Source organism: Dermacentor andersoni, chromosome 2 (assembly GCF_023375885.2).
Source record: "Dermacentor andersoni chromosome 2, qqDerAnde1_hic_scaffold, whole genome shotgun sequence".
NCBI lineage: Eukaryota > Metazoa > Arthropoda > Arachnida > Ixodida > Ixodidae > Dermacentor > Dermacentor andersoni.
Window position 1 is genome coordinate 69,368,296 of NC_092815.1, and position 20,344 is coordinate 69,388,639.

At 46.7% G+C, this 20,344-nt stretch overlaps 1 protein-coding gene across 2 annotated transcripts in view; it reads left to right on the forward strand.

The window, feature by feature from the left end:
* LOC126541906 (G kinase-anchoring protein 1-like) overlaps nt 1-20,344 on the forward strand; it is a 67,088-nt gene that overhangs the window by 22,137 nt on the left and 24,607 nt on the right. For both annotated transcript variants that reach the window (XM_050188870.3, XM_055077002.2), the window contains exons 5-7: nt 1,473-1,550; nt 8,983-9,178; nt 12,715-12,848. In XM_050188870.3, the coding sequence (XP_050044827.2) occupies nt 1,473-1,550; nt 8,983-9,178; nt 12,715-12,848 (408 nt within the window). The remainder of the gene's footprint in view (nt 1-1,472; nt 1,551-8,982; nt 9,179-12,714; nt 12,849-20,344) is intronic.

Below are 20,344 nucleotides of genomic sequence, written 5' to 3' on the forward strand. Positions count from 1 at the left end.
AATTGATGCACAGCTCTTTACTTCAGTGTCCCTCATAGCCCACTGTGCTGTTTCGGGTTGGTAAACCCTGCAGGTTAATTTAAATAAACAAGTGTCAAAAAACAGGTTCATTTAGCATCACAGGGTCTCTATAAAGGACCCCTAAACCATGTTTTACATTTTAAACACAATTTAAATAAATGCATATTGTGTACACTGTACAGAATTCTGTGACAATCATTTTTAGTAAACATGGCACTGTTACGAACCATAAAAACACAAATTCAACAATCTCATGCTCCTCTCCGGGCTTTTCTGGGGACGTATTCTGCAGCAATCACTTTCAGCAATAGTATCACCAACAGGCTTGCACTGGTTGGCTAGTTGATCAAAATCAGATGAGCTGATTGGCTGGTTAAGCACTACATCGCACGAAAGCAATAGTAAGTATCGCCAAAGTGATTATTGCAGAATATGTCCCCTGGTACTTCCTTTGCATGCGGTGACATCACCAGGGTAAAAACTGTTAATTGGTCAGTTGTTGAGGGACAAGACGCCCCCGTGTGCAGAGCCGACTGTATATTCCAAGAAAGGAGGGAGTTTGCCCCCTTATGCAAAACTGATCATTTCGTCAAGCTTGCATTCAGTTGACTTTACATAAACAGGGTGGTGAGCAGGCGGACAATGAAAAACCTGTTCTATTGGTTTTTCTTTTATGTTTGGCTGACATGACTCGCAGCTTTTGCGGCACTCCTAGTAATCGGTAAGGCGGAGTATAGAGAATTAAGCTGCAAGGAGGAGAGAGAAATCGGGGGAGGGTAGTGAAGATGAGCAAGACTGTGGAAGCCATGTAGTCATTCATCAGACACTTTAAACATTTTATTATAGCATCATTTCAAAAAAAAAAAATTTTTCTGTTCATGTAGACTGGCACACAGCTGCCACTATATAACAGAATTTTGAGCTCAAAGAATGGTTTAAGGGCTCTTTAAGGTCAGTAACATTTCATATGTGACCATTAGACAGATCAGTTTGGGTGCATTTAAAAAATAAATGTTTTATTCCTGCTTTTTAGGCTGCTTTCACCAATGTTTGTCAGCTGGTTCCCAGTGGCACATCTAAAGCATGTGCTTCTGAATGGTATAGACGCAAAAAGTGACATTGTTGGTATCTCACTACTATACCCGCCGTGGTTGCTCGGTGGCTATGGTGTTAAGCTGCTGAGCATGAGGTCGCGAGATCGAATCCCGGCCACGGCGGCCACATTTCGACGGGGGCGAAATGCGAAAACACCCGTGTACTTAGATTTAGGTGCACGTTAGAGAACCCCAGGTGGTCGAAATTTCCGGAGTCCCCCACTACGGCGTGCCTCATAATCAGAAAGTGGTTTTGGCACGTAAAACCCCATAATTTAATTTCAATCTCACTACTACATTATAGTCATACTTGGAACTACTGGCAGTTATTGACTTACTGAATATTGTCCTTGACAGTTTGTCTCTGACGTCTATGAACAAGACCTCCAGCAAGCGCTGCTTCTGAGTCGGCTGGATTATGAAGAGAAGAAAGAGGTATGTCCCGCTTTAGATGTTGTGTGGCAGTCTCAAAAAACATGCCAGAGCAATGTGACACATCATCTTGCAATTAGTCTTTCTGTGGGCCTCTTTTTTTTTTTTTCCTGCAGTAAAGGCCATCACATCAGTGCATTAAAGGGACACAAAAGGCAAATATTAAGTCAACATGGACTCTTAAAATACCATTCCAGAAACCTCACAGTGCTTGTTTCGTGCCAAGAAAAGACTCAGTTTAAGAGAAAATCGTATTCTGTCCTTGTACCTTTAGCGAAATTCAAATCGCCCGCCCCCGAGCGAAGAGTGGTGATGTTGCATATGCCGTCACTACTGTTTACTGATGCCAGTGAGTAAAACGACATCCCACAGATGGCGTTACAGTTTCTTGCACAAAATGAAAACGCACACCCATGGAGAAATCGAGCCAAGACAGAGCATTGGATTCGCCGCTGCAGCTGCTCTTGGTCAATTGGGGTGGACCGTTGCATCCTGTAACATCACATAAACGTGCTGTTCTCTGCTACTTGCAATTTCTCGTAGTTTCGCGAGCCAGCGAAACTACCGTAACACTACGTGCTAACAAAACTACTGAAACACAAAAGCATGGGCAATGCAAAGTCACATGAAAATAATACCTTTCAATTGATTGCGTCGTCGTCAAAGTAATGTTGGGGAGTCTGTGAGACCCACTGTCTAGAAATCAAATAGAATTTGACAAGTAGCATTTTCTTCTGTCTTTTAATGCAATGAAATGATCATTTTATTATGAGTGGTTGAGTACTAGTGATGGAACTATAATGAGGAGTTCCTGTGTCATAGGACTATACTTCAGCTTGACTTAATATCAGCCATTAGTGTTCCATTAAGTAATATTCAAAACACTGCAAATAAGCATTGTTGCAAAATTTATCTGTAAAGAAGGTCGCTTCTTGCCAACTTGTAAGTACAAGCACCATTCTGCCTGTGGCATTATGTGATGCCTTACAGCCAAACTTGCTCAATTTTGAATGAGCCCTACATTATGCAGTTTCTGGTGCTACTTCCTTCAAGACATCACACTAATGACACCTATTCACTTCATCATAAATGGCTGGATGTTTTGAGTGACTTACACTTGATAGTTGATAGCTAGGTCCCTCTTGCCAGTGCTGTTGGTGTCTGATTTCCAGAGCCTGCATAATTTAAAAGATGCAAACTTCTTGGCTTTTAGTTTAGGTTTGGTTTGAGTCTGAAAGTGACTGTGCAGACCTGCATATTTTCATCTGGAGCAGTTGCGAGAAAGAAAGTGTAACGTCACAGCATCTGCACGTTTCAAGGTGCCAGATGCAACATAGCAACTTGCGTGTGTACAACGCTTTTCTCTGGCACTCATCATCAGTACTCATATTGTATTTCTTCTAAGCACAGTTCTACAGAAGAGTTACCTGCTGGGCTAGTTGGTGATCTTGCATACTGAAAAGATTTTGCGCCAAAAAACAACGCACACAAGAAAGATGACGACACCACAGGGGCTAACAAAGCACCCGTGTTGCGTCGTCTTTCTTGTGTGTGCTGTTTTTTGGCGCAAAATCTTTTCATTATACAGTCCTCAAGGGCTGTAGACAAGAGCTTGGGCATCTGTACGAATATCAAGGGGACAGGCATAGCCTAATCAATGGAGAGCTTAGTTACTGCAGCCAATAAGAAGCTGCGATGCACCATACTTTTGTGTTTTGACAGCTTAAGTGACAAAAGTACAGTAAATCGTAGTTATACAATGTCATCAGGACAGGAAATGAACTTTGTTAAAGGGATACAGAATGAATAACTTGTTACCAAAATTTCTGGCTCCAATGATAGCTATCGTATAGAGAATGACCAAAACAACATTCTTTCTGAACAAAACTGAGCGAAAAGTAATTATTTATATAACTCGCATGAGCCTTCCCATTTTTTTCTTCAGTTATCGCAGACTGGATGTTAAATCCTGCGCTTCACAAAGGTTGGTGGACTGCCTCATTCGGTCTGAATTTAACATTTAACTACAAGAAAGACAGAGAGGGCGAGCAACTAAATGTATTTATTTATTTCCACCATCTTTTTAAATGCAGCATTTTGAACTTAAGCATGCCAAAACATTTAATGACAAGTCGACTTCACTCCTCTGACATCATTGCCAACATGGTTGCTAAAACACGATTGTGTTGGCTGGTATTTGCCACATATTTGCCGTAATAAAGCAACAGATTGCTTTCTTATTCACAATGTTTTCGCCCATTTCTAAATCTTAGTGTACCTAACTGCACTCTGTACTCACCGGCGTAACTTTCCAATGCTGCGTGACGACGCTATGCAGGCCATCGGTGTGCGGCGACATCCAGTTAAATGCACTGTATTGGGGCTCGCGTTTTTTATTGGCTAGGCTAATAATTTTTAATAAAGCACTCAAGTAAAAACTTTATCTTGTCTAGATGTTCCTCCATCGACTCAGAAAATTTTGCGTCTGCGCAAGTTCTACTTACCGCTAGGACGCTTTCCTACGAAGGGGAACCACGTGCAAGCACAGAGACCGGTATAACATAAATTCAAACATATTTTTCTTGCTTGAAACAAAAAGTAATTTATTAATGTTTCTCAGTTTTTAGACAATGGATGTTTATAATAAAGGCACTATTTAGCTTATTTTTACCACAAACACCTCAATGCTAAATTTACGACCAAACATAGGCTAAAACTAACTTTTTTTCAAATTTGTTGCCAGCTGTATAGACCATTTCATGTTATATTCATCCCAAATTATTTTTCACTTACAGCACAACTTGCTGGCAATTAGTTACTATAAAATACAAGGTTTCGGTAAAAGTTATCTTTCTGCAAGAAAATTCCCATTATGCACCAAATTTTGCATATTTAGTGCCGTATAAAAATTTCACGACGACGTAAAGATCGATAACACCTTTTTAAAGTGAAAAGCCTATCTTCATTCTCAAGGGAAAATTGTGTGCTCGCCTAATTTAAGAAGAGAAAATTTTTTAACAATGCGTTTTACAACTCATACTTTCGAGCTTTCTAAAAAACTTCACGTTCCTAGCGGTGCTCAAAAATTTTTTTTCGCAGAAATTTTTGCAGAAAGACTTCTTGCTTTAAATAGATAGTCCTCAATTTTTTTCAAAGAAATCGGTGATGGTCGAGCGCCAAGGTTGGGACAGTTGGCGTGGAATGACCCAGACGTAAGCGGACGCAACAGGAAATTGCCCCTACTTTCTGTCAATGGCCTGCTTCTCTTCGTGTGTACGCAGTACGTTAGGACGTTGCCTTCTCTCGATTTCGAAAGACTTCGTGTTTGCTATTGCCCACGAGCCAGCTGAATGGTTTTTGGCACTCGTCGCTGTGTCGAAGCATGCGGACAAAGCCTTTGCAATGCTTGTCATCAGTATTTGCAGTGCTCGAGTGCCAGATTACAGGTGTCATAAATAGCTGGGATTTTCGGTCTGTATGGCCAACGGATGAAGCGCAGATGGCAGCACTCCCGGACATGAAGCTACGTAATAAAACTTGGATTGTCTCAAGCCTGCTAACCTCATGCACTAATGGTGGCAGTCATGCAGCAATGGTGGAATCGGAATTACCTCTAATTCCTTTGTCCGTATTCGTGCATGCTTTTAGCTCACTGTTGGTGTGGGATCGGCTGTGAGGGAAACTTGAGAAAGATACTATTTATATAATCTAGTAAGGATTAATGCATGTATGATGCACTTAGCACAAATGTGCGTCCCATAATTATGATATTACACAGAAATTGTCCACGTTTCATGTGCTCTCACTGCCTAAGCAACTTATTCATGATGAATTTGACAAGCCAACATGTGAAGGAAGGAATGCAGCCCAAAGAATACTGCTTGCATGTCACTGCATTCTTTGCAGACAAAAAGTAAAAACAGCATTATGATTAAACTGACAAGTGTCACTCAATGACGTGTGGGGATGCGTGACTCTCACGCCTCCCCTGAGATCTAGTTTTCCCGCATAGCTCGTCTCCTGCAGGGCGGCTTCGCCCGCCGCGTGGCCTGGCACCCGCGGCGGTCGGAGTGGTTGAGGCGCAGTGCGGGAGATGGCGCGAGTGTCGCGCTCTGCGGGGTTACTTGGGCGCCGAAAGGGAAGGCGCTTGCCCTCTTTGGCGGCGGGACAGCGAGCGGGACGGACCTGCCGTGCTGCGCGTGCGCCGACCCATGCTTCTGCGAGACCGTCTCGCGTGGCCGCCTTCGAACGCGCCACCGTTGGCGTGATCATACACGCGAACGACCAGGCGTTGGGATCCAGCATGGGGCGAACATATTCGCTCGCTATGCGGTCGCGGTGAGTCGGACTTCTAGATTTGTCGCGCGCCCATCGGCATGTTTTGTGGATAGCAACTCGGCTAGCAGGCATTGATCTATGAAAGGTGCAATAAATGCCCTTGTGACTGTTTGCACAACTGTGTTGTCATTCCTTTGTCCCAAGAGCACGGAGGAGAAGCCCACACATGATAAATATACGTATGTGCGTACATAAAAAATGCTTATTATATGGGTTTGTTTCAACATTAGTCATCTCTCAATTGCTGATGTCCAATTATTTGGTTGTATACCCAAATATATTGCAATCGTAAAACTCTCATGGGACAGCAGCCTCATGTAAATCCGAAGGTTTCAGGTGTACTGTGGAGATGTTTTCCAGAAATTATATATTAGTAGGGGTGTGCGACATTTGAATAACATATAGAGTAATGCCCTATTCAATTCATCTTTGGCAGGATTCGATGTGAAATGTTACTATTCGCGCACTCCTACAAAATAGACAGCATAGTACACAGGGTTAGGCTGTTTTATTGGGATAGAAATTACGCACACTTCCAGCGCATGTGCCATGCTGTCGCGGGTGTGTTGGCGCACCCGTTCGATAGCCCGCTCAGCCCGCGCACAATGTATTGGAGGTCGCATCATTCAAGTTTCAGAGCCGTGGTACAGTGAAATTATAAAAGAAGCAGTAGCACAGAACGTTCGCATTGGGAAAAGTACACGTGCTCACCGCTGCTAGCACTCATAGCGCAAGCATTATGATCACAGTGACCATTGCAAGCACACACGCATAGCACAGTCCTCAGATGTTTTCCTAGTTACGCCGACAGCTGTTTTCGTTGCTTTCGCAAAGGAGTTTCTTTACCTCCCCATGTGACAGGCATCCAATGCCAAGTCCTCACACTGGCCTTTGGAATAAGAATACATGCTCTACACAAGCAGGAACTGCATAAATAGATTTGCCAAAAGTACTTTTTTCTGAAAGTAATCAGTCTACATAGCGTAAATTGTGCACATATTGTCAACCTTTCTCGCGCTGTCTGTCCTTATTCATTCCCCCCCCCCCCCCCCCTTTTTTTTTCTGCTGAATCCGGAGACTTTCCAGAGCATGTGTGCATGTGCGCATGCAATAGTGGAAGGGCTTTGCAAAAAGAAATGGCGGAAAACTCTGCTTGATCGGCTGCCATTCACTGCAACAAGCAGATAGATGGCAATCACTGCAGTAGTTTTCGAGGATACGATGATTACTCAAAAATGAAAGTGGGCAACGGGGGGGTTCAAGTATTGTGCGAGTGCGATGTTTATGCAGTTAAATACGATATATCTTTGTACACGAGAAGACCACCTACTGGAAATCACATGTTTCAAAACTTCACTGGGTGTCGGAACACGTGGCGTACGGTTTGTTGCACATGGCTTGGAATGCTACAGGTCACGTGCCATCCGTGACCTGTAGCAGGCATCCGCACTTTTCACTGCAGTTGGGGAAATAAAGGCTTGCTTATTGTTTGCTGTTAATCCTGGCGTTCAACTGGCGTCGCATAGAATAGGGCAAACACAGTACTCTGCCAAACGCATTGTCACACCTCACCGCGTGGGGAAAGCAAGTTTCCAGTGTGGGGACCCTTTTGGACCCCCTTCTCTGGTTCACGCCCGACTTGGGCCAGTTTTTTGCCCAAAACGCAAACATGCAGCAATGGAGAAACCGAGCCAAGGCAGAGTTGTGGATTCACTGCTGAAGCTGCTTTCTGGTCAAGTGCCATAGACCATTCAGGCATTCTGCAACATCACCTGAAAGTTGAATTCTCTGCTGCTTGCAGTTTGTGCTAATTTTGCAAGCCAGCAAAACCAGCGCAGCACTACACGATAACGAAACTACTGAAACGCAAAAGCATGGGCGGCACAGAGTTGAGCGAAAATGAAGCCTTTCGATTACCTTCATCGTTGTCAATGGTAGTCTCCATGAGTTATTTTCTTTTCTTTCTAAAAATGAAGTAGAACTGGACAAGCAGCATTTCATTTTGTCTGATAATGCAATACAAGAATGTTTTTGTAATGAGTGGTTGAGTACTAGTGACAGAATTTACCTGAGGAGTGCTTTCGTCATCGGGCAAGTACTAGAATGTCCCGGTGGAGTCTCTAATCAAGCCGTGCATTCACCTCAATTTCTCGATTATTAAGCCTCTGTTCGCGATAATATTGATGCCTTAGAGATTCTCGAGCACTAATCTATTACTTTAGCTTGACTTGATATTTGCCTTTAGTGTGCCTTTAATGTGTTGCCTTCAGTAGATGAAGTGAAGTTTAGAGTAATAATAAAACATACAAACCAAATGTCTGCATGTTCTTGTTTTACTTCGTACCGTAGGAAAAGAGATGTACTTCCATTTTATCTGCTTGTTTTCACGTCATACAGTTGTGTGCGCAAAGAACAAAACTGTCATTTACTACCATGTTTCAACGTTGCGATCATGCTTTTTCATCTTTTCACGCCTGCCTCAGTGCTCGTGATCGTGGTACTAACTTATACCACTAATCAGCTGTCCTCGTGCAGAGCATGCAACAGCTCATGTGCGAGACCATCACCGGAAGTGCGCCACCTAGAGAAAACATGAGAGAGATAAGAAAGACATAAGGCGGGGCCTGTGACATCTTCGTCACGTGATCCTGCAGCTCTGGTTTTGGAGAATACAGGGAAGGAATTTCGCTTGTGGAGGCTAGACAGGGCAAGTGGAGAGTGTGTCTAGGTTGGCAGTGACACTCTCCTCCTGAAATCATGGGTTTGCGGCACTTCAAACATTTCTATCTCTGCTATTAATGAAGTAATTTGAAAAAATCTTGCTGTATGTGCTCCTTAGAGGGCACGTAACAACTTCCAGCGTATAATCGAAATTTGCTGTGTGGCCTGGCAAGGGTCCCTTTAAGCAAGCAGTCCTGTGTGGATTTCCCATCTTGCATTTCGTGCTAAGCAGTTTTATGCAGCTCCACTTTGAATCTTGAATCCAATTTGAGATGCACATGCTGCAGTCAGGACTACGAAATACTTTGAATAAAACAATATTTCACATCAATAGATTTAGCTTATTTCTGCTGTGCCTTGTTGTTCGCGAGTGCAGTTTTATGAAGCTCACCAAAAAGAAACCACCGTGGCGAACCTGGCAGCTCCAGGCAGCCGTGGCAATGTCAACAAGAACAAGAAAAAGAGCACAGCTGCAAAGAAGGAAAAGAAGACGACTACTATGACTCTAGAAGAGTTCAACCAGCTAGGTGGAAATTCGTCATGTTCTGAGATGGTTGAACCAGAGAACCGAGGTGAGTCCTGCTTAACAGCCGCCATGGTGGCATAATGGATTTGGTGTTGCACTGCTAAGACTAAGGGCACGGGATCGAATCCCGGCTGTGGTGGCCACATTTCGATGATGGCAAAATGCAACAATGCCTGTGCACCATGTATTGGGTGCACTTTAAAGAGCCCCAGGTGGTCAAACTTATTGCGGAGTCCCCCCCACTATTGCGTGCGTCATAATCATATTGTGGCTTTGGCACAAGAAACACCAGAATTAAAAATTTATTAGAGTCCTGTTTAAAGCGGTATCCACATGGGGAAGCCCTTTATGCGGAGCGGAGCATGACGTCATGGAGCCATGACACTGCTTCGTACAGCTTCCCTGCTCACACAGACTGTATGGTGCAGTCATTGAGGGATATCACTGTTTGCAGATGATCTTAGCGGCCTATACTCTTGACACCCAGCATAAGCATGGGTGCCAGTACGTTGTTGTGAGATGAAAAAGTCGCTTCATTGCCGAGCTTCAACTTGTCAGCATGTGTTTGTGCCACTGTTTAACAATGACTCCAAAGCAAACAAGGCTGCCAAAAAATGGGAAAGACAGCAACAATTCCTATGCTACCTCAATATACTGCTGGTGAGTGTTGTGTGACAGGCTACTAGACTAGTCTGCAGGATCCCTGCCGTCTCCCCCATGAAGAGCAAACTTTTTTTACCAGCACAGCAAAACTTATCCCAATCCCGGCGATGTCTATGTCAGCTCCTGGACTGCGAGAAAATGCAACACTTTCACGTGACGTGGATCGTGATTCACAGATTTCTCACCTCTCTGAATACCACTTAAGGCACCTAAAAATCAGGACAGATCAGGCTTCCTGTTGGTACAAGAAGAGGATGAAGATTGTGTACTTTGTTTTAAGATATTTGTGTAAAGGTTTACATTTTTCAAGAATGTTGCTTTTGCGCAAAGGCTTTACCTGTCCATTTTGAAGACACTTGTAAGACTTGCAGTGCCATTGGATAGGCTTATTGTAGCGGAGGTAAATTAGGTGTGCACCTCAATGCTGAAAGGCAAATCTAGAAACAGCAACGATAGTGGTAACATCTTATTAGTCATCAGTTGAATGAATTCTGGTGTTTTACTTGCCGAAACCACGTTTTGATTATGAGGCACGCCGTTGTGGCCGACTCCAGGTTAATTTTGACCCCCCCCCCCCCACCTGGGGATCTATAACGTTACTCCAATGCAAGGGACTCGAGCATTGATGCATTTCGGCCGCATTGAAATGTGGCTGCCACAACTGGTATTTGATCTCGTGACCTCGTGCTTAGCAGCACAACACCGTAGTTGCTAAGCCACCATTATAAGCATTTACAGATCTTCTCATTGATAAAAAAAAAGAATAAATGTAAACATTATCCTTGGGATAATTGTGCTACAATGGACATATTTGCATTAGACGTTCAATGGAAAATACCATATTTTCCAGAAAACACGCAGCTCCACATATGTCCCCCCGCCCCACACACACACACACACACGCAGACAGACATTTTTCGCGAATTTTGAGGAAACATTTGGTGTACAAGAAGCACCTATTTTAACGTCACTCTAAAAGTAGTTGCATCCTTTGGGGTATATATTTGCCACACAACTATGATCGGCATCTGTCTTGCCTGCATTTCCTTGCTTTAACATTGCGAGCCCAGTACTTCCAAGTCATGAACGGGATGCGTATTATCAGCATGACAGAGCATTCTTGATAGGAAAGTAGCGAGCGTAGCGTTTTTAAGAAAGGAAGCACAACCAAGACAGATTACGCTTAATGTTGTGTGACAAACAAACACCCCAAAGAGTGCAACTGTTTTTAGAGTGTTGGTCATCATGGTGAAACGGGCTTCTGCATGCTGTACACATTGCAAAATGCCATGCTTACCCATTTTAGGGATATATATTTGTGAAAAAATTCTACCAGAAACAAGTTTAACCAACACACCTCATAGGTGCAGAAAACCAACATTTATTGAACTTCACTTGAAGCTGTCGAAGGCTTCACACCTCTTAGGTGCAGAAAACCAACATTTATTGAACTTCACTTGAAGCCGTCTAAGGCTTCATCCAACACAGGGGGAAAAAAATCAAACTTGCTTCCTTAAACTTGAAATATAGTCATACCTTAACAACGCATACTAAAGCGAAATGGTGGCCGGAAGCCAGAAGCACTTTGACTTGTCATGCAGGTGAGAAGACATGGTTATGGTAACCAAGTGGTGCTTTCTGTAACAGGTATATCTCGGGTGCTACCATAAAAAGTGGAACCCTTTTCTTATTGCATCAGATCCGTGGGTTTAACCTTGTCTTTAAGAAAAACTGAACTAAACTATAGTTAGGTACAACTTTAGAAGGCAGTGGCATTTGCCCCCCTCAAAGGTGGATGCACACGAGCCTCCACCAATGGGCGTGCACAGATTTTCCTATCTCTGCCTCTGTGCACAAGCATATGAAAATGAAAAACGGAAGGGACTGCGAAGTGCGGGACAGAAGAAAAGAGAACCTGCTGATTATGCTGTATGTAAGTGGTATTTCACAGATTCAAAAAGGTTGCGGCAAGAAATGACGTCAGTCTGGCTTGTTCTGCACCCTGTAACCTTGCAAAACTTTGCATGAGGGTCTCGCAGCATAGTTCGCAAAGGAGTGCGTGCAATAGCAAGCATGTCAAGAAGTTTCACATGTGTGACGTGTAGAGTGTAGTATTCCGTTGAAATGTGGCAAAATTGACATAATGCAAACCGGCCGCTCTGTGAATGATTGGATGAATGTGAGCATGATAATCTGGTACCCACAGGCACGGGAGGTAATCTTACGCTACATTGTAAGGAGTGCGGTTGCACTCCCATCCTCGGCCATCATCCTCAGCCCCATCAGTCATGGGGGAGGCTTAAGACTCGCGAGGAAAGAGAGTTCCTTGAAACCTATTGTCTATAAATTTGGCCCGGGAAGTGTGTAAGCACGTCATTGGTGTTCCCAACCAAGAAAGAGCTTCAGTTGCTTTATCAGTGTTGCCATGTATAGATAAGGCGATTGTTGTGTATATGGTATGCTGTGTTTTGCGCATGTTCAATACGGACTTGGGGGACTTTGTTATCAAGAATAAAGTTCAATTGGTGGTCCAGCCACCTTGTCACTTTGTCTATGTCTGCTTCTCGTTTTTCCCTTTATCAAGTTTGCTGGCATTCTCCTAGTATAATCTGCACATACTATCATTTTTCTTCGGTTTCCAGAAATAGAACTTGGCATGGGGGGCGGGGGGTGGCTGGGCAAAACTCCTTACTGCTTTATTGAATTCAGAGAAAAAGAAAGCCTGCTTTAACAATCATGTTGTGACACTGTGCTAGAAGTGCTTGCCAATGTGCAAAATCAGAGTTTGCCAGCGCCAAGACCTGTACCAAAATGTCAAATGGCCTTTCCACCACTGGCACTCCCAAATATATTACTAAAGCAGTGTAGAGTAAGGCATGTTCTGTATTTTTCTGTAAATTCATGATACTTTGTTTGCAGAGGCACCTGACATAAGAAACAATGAGAAGAGGTCATTGTCACCACCAAAGGAGGCCATCTTCGAACAGGTAGCAAGGGATGCCAAAAATATTCTGTCACGGGAGCAAAGGATGGAAGAACTGAAGACAAAGCAGGTAAAAATAGACACCACTGCTATTTCATCCGGTTGACTGAGTTCTTTAGGTATTGTGACTAGCTGCATAGGCAATGCGGTGTCAGAAAACGAATTTATTTACTTTATTAAAGAAATTATTAAGCGTGTAGTACATTTCATGCAGTCCAGATTGGAACACTGGCTAGAAAAGAAAAGAAGAAAGGTTGACCCCAGTGTTGATGCGGAAGAAGACATGGTCAAAGTACATTCAATAATTAAATGTTGATTATATCTCTCTATTCTGTCTCTTTTTGATGTTCATTGTTCACTCATTTCGTATCTTATTCATATTGTATTTCGCATGCAATTACGTCAAACTTGTTTTATTAAGCGTCAGCACTTGGTTTACCCTTTCGTCTTTTAGCATTTGACACTGGAATGCGCCCAGAGTGTTTACGGTTTCCTAAAAATGCATGCCCAAGGCTTGGACAATGCACTTGGTGGCCAGTGGCTCTCCGCTTTCCCTCTTTTGACCCAGCTCTCCTCTGTCTCTAACATAGGCACTTGGTGGTGGCATGATAGAGAGTGACAGCATCAGAGGCACTCGCATTCAACCCTGTTTACGGCTCAATATACTCATTTTTGATTATATACTTAGTTGCCGAGCACCACTACTTGTCATGAAAAGCTGACACCATGTTTATGTTCCTACATCATCTTCAAGTCACTTAGAGGCCCTGAACCACTTTTTATCGGAAGTGTTAAGATGCATTTGAAGTTAAAGTAGGCTATTTCAGAAATACTTGCCGCAAAAAGTACTTCAATGTGCTCAGCAGAAGCGGAGTTATTGGCAATCAAACAATGCCCTTTGTAGTGCTCCTGCTCCTTTTTCGATGCCTTGCACTGCGAAGGCTACGGTGGAGCGGGGCCTTACATTTGGGGACTACAATGCGCTAACGCCACATCCAACTTGCGAATTTTTAAGCACCTGCAGTAAGTCTGCCAATAAATCAACCAGGAGCGGCTACAAGTCGGCGCATGCTGGCAAGTGTGTGTGTGGTCTGACCTTAACTTTTGTGTGCTTCAAGGGTAGTTGAGAGTTCAAAACTAGTCACAATTAGTGACACCCGACAGCTGCAACACCGATAAGCAAGGTGGTCAAAGTTTAATTCCTATGCGGGTGCCCGTGGCTATACGTGAGCAGATGATAGTAGGCTTCTTGCTGAAGTATGTAGTTACTATCAAAATTCTGAAGCATATTCTCGCTTACTTCAGCTTGTTTATTAATTTTCATCAATTAATATACACAGTAACAGTAGGAAGAGGTGCGCTGATCTAAACACCCTCCTTGATTGATGTCGGCTATTAGCCTATAGTAACCGCACGTGGTAGTCCATTATATTGCTACGGCACAATATGCGCGATCACGAAAGGCCAGCAGTGTGAAGACGACGACGACGATTAGAAGCTAGCGCGGGCTGTTGCCTCTTGGCCAAGCGCAGCGTATTTTCCTTGTAAATATATTTGTACATAGCTTTTCGTCTGCGTCTTCCTACGTAACATATCTGGTGGAGGTGGACGTTCCCTGTACCTCGTCACGGAGCTTCGCAGTGGACGGTACGTCGAGCCTTCCTTCATGGCTCCCGGCGACGACAACCCGACTCCGCCGGCTCCGACACCTGCTGCCACTTCGACGACCTACATCACTCTCCCCGCTCCCCGTGATCCTGGCGTATTCTCGGGCCAAGATGGGGAAGACGTCGATGACTGGATCAGCCTGTATGAACACGTCAGCCGCAATAACCGGTGGGACCCTACTATTATGCTCGCCAACGTAGTCTTTTACCTCGGTGGCACACCTCGAGTTTGGTATCGCACGCACGAAGATGAGCTCACCAGTTGGGATTCACTTAAGACACAGCTTCGAGACTTGTTCGGCAACCCCTACGGTCAACAACTTGCCGCGCAGAAGGCGCTTTCCGGCCGTGTGCAGACGTCTTGGCTCTGTGCCGCAAAGTTGACACCCACATGACTGAGTCAGACAAGGTTTCCCACATCCTCAAAGGCATTGCCGATGACGCCTTCAACTTGCTCGTTTGCAACAACGTAGCGACGGTGGATGCTGTTATAAGAGAGTGCCGCCGCCTGGAACTCGCCAAAAGCCGACGTATTGACCAGCAGTTTGCCCGTCTGCCCAACACCCCAGCGACATCTTCCTGTGCCGACGCTCCTCGTCCCAACAACACTGCCGATGTTACCAGGATCGTCCGGCGTGAGATCGAGGCCGCCTATCCGGCTGCCTTCGACTCCAGTCCCACCAACACATCTGCAGTCACGGTCTCACTGATCCAGGCAGTTGTCCGCCAGGAGTTTGAAAACATGGGTCTTCACACCATCTGCTCGGCCCATCGCCCTAATACCCGCCCGGCTTCTTCAATTTCGCCCCGTCCCGCATCTTCTTACCCACCACGTTTCCGCAACCCATCTGAATGGCGCACTGCTGACGACAAGCCTATTTGTTTCCACTGCCATCGAATCGGGCACATTTCTCGGCACTGTCGTAGTCGCTGGAGTTCCCCGAGCCGGCCTACTTATACTGCCTACTCTCGCCCCTCAGGTGGCCCTTCTCGTCCCTATGCCGCACGCTCCGATAATGCCGCCACTGATTCTCCTGCAACGAACCGCCCCTATTCTCGTTCGCCTTCGCCCCAACGACGACAATCTCGCTCTCCCCAACCCCGTCGCTCCTATTCGCCGACTCCCTTCGGACGCCGCTCCCAGCCGGAAAACTAGACGATGCAGCGCCTCGAGGTGACGCTGCATTGCTCCCTACGCCGCCAAATCCTCTACTGACTTTGCCCACTCATCTGAACCTTCTTGACGTGCAAGTCGACGGTGTTTCTGTGTCTGCTCTCATAGACACTGGGGCGCATTTGTCCGTAATGAGCGCTGACCTTCGTAACCGGCTCAAGAAAATTATCACGCCCGCCACGACGCCTGTTGTCCGTGTCGCCGATGGCGGAACAGCCCCCGTAATTGGTATGTGTACCGCCCGCGTCTCCTTCGCCGATCGCTCAACAATCGTGCTATTCACAGTCATCGCCCACTGTCCCCACGACATCATCCTCGGCTTAGACTTCCTTTCCGCACATTCTGCTCTCATCGATTGTTCCGCCAGTACTCTCCGCCTTGACCTGCCTGTTCTGGATCCTGCTGAACCACACCCCAGTCGCCTCAGTTCCGCCGACTTCGTTCGCTTGCCACCTTCGGCACTGACCTACGTTGACCTAGTGTCATCCCCACCAGTCCCCGACGGTCACTACATCGCGGCTCCTATGCAAGGCGTCCTCCTTACACATGGGATCACAGTACCCCATACAGTTTTATCTATTACGGCGAATTGCGTCTGCCTGCCAGTGGTCAACTTTGGCTTGACGACACAAGTGCTGCCACGTGGGATGTCTTTGGCCCAGCTTTGTTCATTCGAGGATCACTCAGTAGCATCCATTGCAGTAGACGACACTTCATCCGATACTCCTCTACCATCGCAGTCGGCAAATTGTACCATCGCTGACTTACGGAAAATGATTGCCCCCGACTTGCCCTCCGAGCACGCTCGTGAACTCCACCGCGTTCTGTTTTCCTACCACGATATTTTTTACTTTAACGATCGTCCTTTAGCCCAAACTACAGCTGTCAAACATCGCATTAATACCGGCGATGCCCCTCCTATTCATCGCCGCCCGTATCGAGTGTCACCAGCTGAGCGTCAAATTATTCACGCAGAAGTTCGCAAAATGCTTGCCAAGAACATTATTGAACCATCATATAGTCCATGGGCGTCACCTGTAGTACTGGTCAAAAAGAAGGATGGCTCATGGCGCTTTTGCGTGGATTATCGGCACCTTAACAGGGTTACCAAAAAGGACGTGTATCCCCTACCTCGGATTGATGACGCCCTTGACTGCCTCCACGGTGCTCGCTATTTCTCTTCTATTGACCTTCGCTCCGGCTACTGGCAGATTGCCGTGGACGATCTCGACCGCGAGAAGACTGCTTTTGTCACACCCGACAGTCTTTATCAATTCAAAGTGATGCCGTTCGGTCTATGTAACGCCCCTGCCACTTTTGAACGCATGATGGACTCCCTTCTTCACGGTTTCAAATGGTCCACGTGCCTGTGCTACTTGGACGACGTTATCGTATTCTCCCCAACGTTCGCTACGCACCTCGAGCGCCTCTCAGCAGTCCTGGACGTTTTTCGGCGAGCCGGTCTGCAACTCAACGCATCGAAGTGCCAATTCGGCCGTCGCCAGATTACCGTCCTTGGACATCTCGTTGACGCGAACGGAGTGCAACCGGACCCAGGCAAGATCCATGCTGTTACGCACTTCCCTGTTCCGAAGTGTGTCAAGGATGTGCGCAGCTTCATCGGCCTTTGTTCGTACTTCCGCCGTTTCGTGAGAAATTTCGCCGCCATAGCACGACCACTAACCGACCTTTTGAAAAAAGACGCTCCTTTCCAGTGGGGCGATAACGAGGCCTCTGCATTCTCTCATCTAATCGACATTCTCACAACGCCTCCCGTTTTGGCCCATTTCGATCCTTCTGCGCCTACCGAAGTCCGTACTGATGCCAGCGGTCACGGAATTGGAGCAGTACTGGCACAACGCCAGCGTGGCCACGACCGTGTTATCGCTTACGCCAGCAGGCTCCTCTCACCCGCGGAGCGCAACTATTCCATCACTGAGCGTGAGTGTCTGGCCCTAGTTTGGGCGGTTGCGAAATTCCGCCCATACTTATATGGCCGATCCTTTTCCGTTGTCACAGACCATCACGCGCTTTGCTGGTTATGCTCACTGAAAGATCCTACAGGAAGACTTGGTCGCTGGGCCTTACGCCTCCAAGAATATTCGTATACTGTCACCTATAAATCTGGCCGACTACACAAGGACGCTGACTGCCTGTCTCGCTACCCGGTCGACGAGCCTGACGACGCCGACAGTAGTAGCGCCAACGGCATTTTCTCTGTCTCTGCCTTCGGTAACATCGCCGATGAGCAGTACCGAGACCTATCGCTGCGAGCACTTATCGAGCGTCTGCGCTCTACACCTACCGACGCATCCGTTCGCCGATATGTCCTCCAGGGTGGCATTCTGTATCGAAGGAACTTCCTCCCTGACGGCTCTGACCTTCTTCTTGTCGTGCCAAAACAGCTACGACAGACTGTGCTCTTTGAGATGCATGACGCACCCACTTCAGGACATCTTGGGGTAACCCGCACGTACGACCGCGTCCGCCGCCGCTTCTATTGGCCTGGTCTCGCTCGCTCCGTTCGACGCTATGTTGCTGCCTGTGATCCCTGCCAGCGTCGGAAGACACCTCAGGTGCTACCTGCCGGTCATCTCCAGCCGATCACCGTCCCTGTGGAACCGTTCTTTCGTGTTGGATTAGACCTGCTCGGTCCCTTTCCCACGTCATCTTCTGGGAACAAATGGGTAGCCGTCGCGACTGATTACGCCACCCGATACGCTATCACTCGGGCTCTCCCTACCAGCTGCGCCACTGACGTCGCGGACTTTCTCTTGCGTGACATTATCTTGCTTCATGGCGCCCCGCGACAGCTGCTGACTGACCGTGGTCGAAACTTCCTCTCGAAAGTTATCGCTGACATTGTGCGTTCCTGCTCCATTCAACACAAACTGACTACTTCATACCATCCTCAAACCAATGGCCTGACAGAGCGGTTAAACCGTACTCTTACCGATATGCTGGCCAAGTACGTTTCCAAGGACCACCACGACTGGGACATTGCCCTTCCTTACGTAACATTTGCGTACAATTCTTCCCGGCACGACACCGCCGGATTTTCTCCCTTTTATCTACTGTACGGTCGCGAACCTACCTTGCCCCTAGACACGGCACTTCCTCCTGCTGCGGTCTCAACAAGCGAGTATGCGCGCGACGCCATCGCCCTCGCTGACCATGCACGCCAGCTTGCCCGTGCTCGACTGACGGCCTCACAGACCACTCAGCAGTGTCAGTACAACGCCCGCCATCGTGACGTACAGTTTTCACCTGGTGCGCTCGTGCTCCTGTGGTCGCCCTCTCGTCACGTCGGACTTTCAGAGAAGCTCCTTTCGCGATACACAGGGCCCTACCGCGTGCTGCGCCAGGTGACGCCTGTGACTTACGAAATTGCTCCTGTGGCCTCAACCTCGTCCTCTCCTGTGGCATCTAGTGATGTCGTACACGTCAGTAGGCTCAAGGCCTACTACACTGCTTCCGAGTCCGATCTTTAGTCGCTCCGGGACGGCGCTTTTGCAGCCGGGGGTAGTGCTACGGCACAATATGCGCGATCACGAAAGGCCAGCAGTGTGAAGACGACGACGACGATTAGAAGCTAGCGCGGGCTGTTGCCTCTTGGCCAAGCGCAGCGTATTTTCCTTGTAAATATATTTGTACATAGCTTTTCGTCTGCGTCTTCCTACGTAACAATATTACAAAATAAAGCATCCAGAAGAGAGTGAGGAGGAGGCTTTTGTTCAAAACAAAGTGTTTGAAAGAAAGGGACGTTCTGCTTGCGACTTCCACGCTCTTCGCACAACTGCAAAATTTGGCTGAGATGCATGTGCTGTCCGTGGACTATTTTTTCACCAAGCCTGAGGAGTGGTTCAGGACCCCTCAAGGGGAGACGTGGCTTTTGAAACGCTATAAATGGCCCAAAATTTGATTTTTTTAGATAACATTTTCAGTTTCTATATCCATTTTTCTATCTGATTCCGAAATATAATAGCTAAGACCATGTAGAAGCACCCTAAACATTTGTTGTAGCAGCCAAGGTGGCAAAAATTTGCTTTGAAATCACGAAAGAACAGTGTTTTCAAGCCACACTATCTCCAGAACAGCGCAACTGAGCACCGCCATCTTGGTCTTGTAGGAGAGTGCATTTCTCCATCAAATTTGCCGCTTCAACTATCTCCTCCATATGGAAACAAGCATACAAAAAGCAAATGATTGAAGGTAGTTCTGGAGTCTCCGACTGGCTGTACCCGCCGCGTGACTCCAGTGCAGTTCGCCACTAGTCCAGCGTCCGCTCCATAGGGGCGTTGTGTGCTCTTTGCACCTTGTGAGCTCTCGATGTCTTGACTACCGTGATCTTGTAGTGTCCACCAACGCTGCAAGGCTGGAAGGGGACAATGGTCAGTGCTCTGAGCTGGTGCTGGCTACAAAAGAAGAGAAAAATAAAGATGGGCAACACGTCCTCCATGCACAAGCAAAGCATGTGCAGTCCTGTTCTAGAAGCACACTATGCTGGTCCTCATAGTTGGCCGCTCCTTGGCGACCTCTCGGTTCCTTACAGTAGTAACCTGGGAGAATGCGCCTTTCACTGAGCGACACACTGCCATGGCTAACTGGCCGGAGCCCCAGTTAAGCCCACCGCTACCACTGTTCCAGTCACGCTGCATTGGTGCGTGGTTTGCGCAGTTTGAGACAGCTCTCAAGCTTAACAACATCACGACCCAGGAGTTCAAG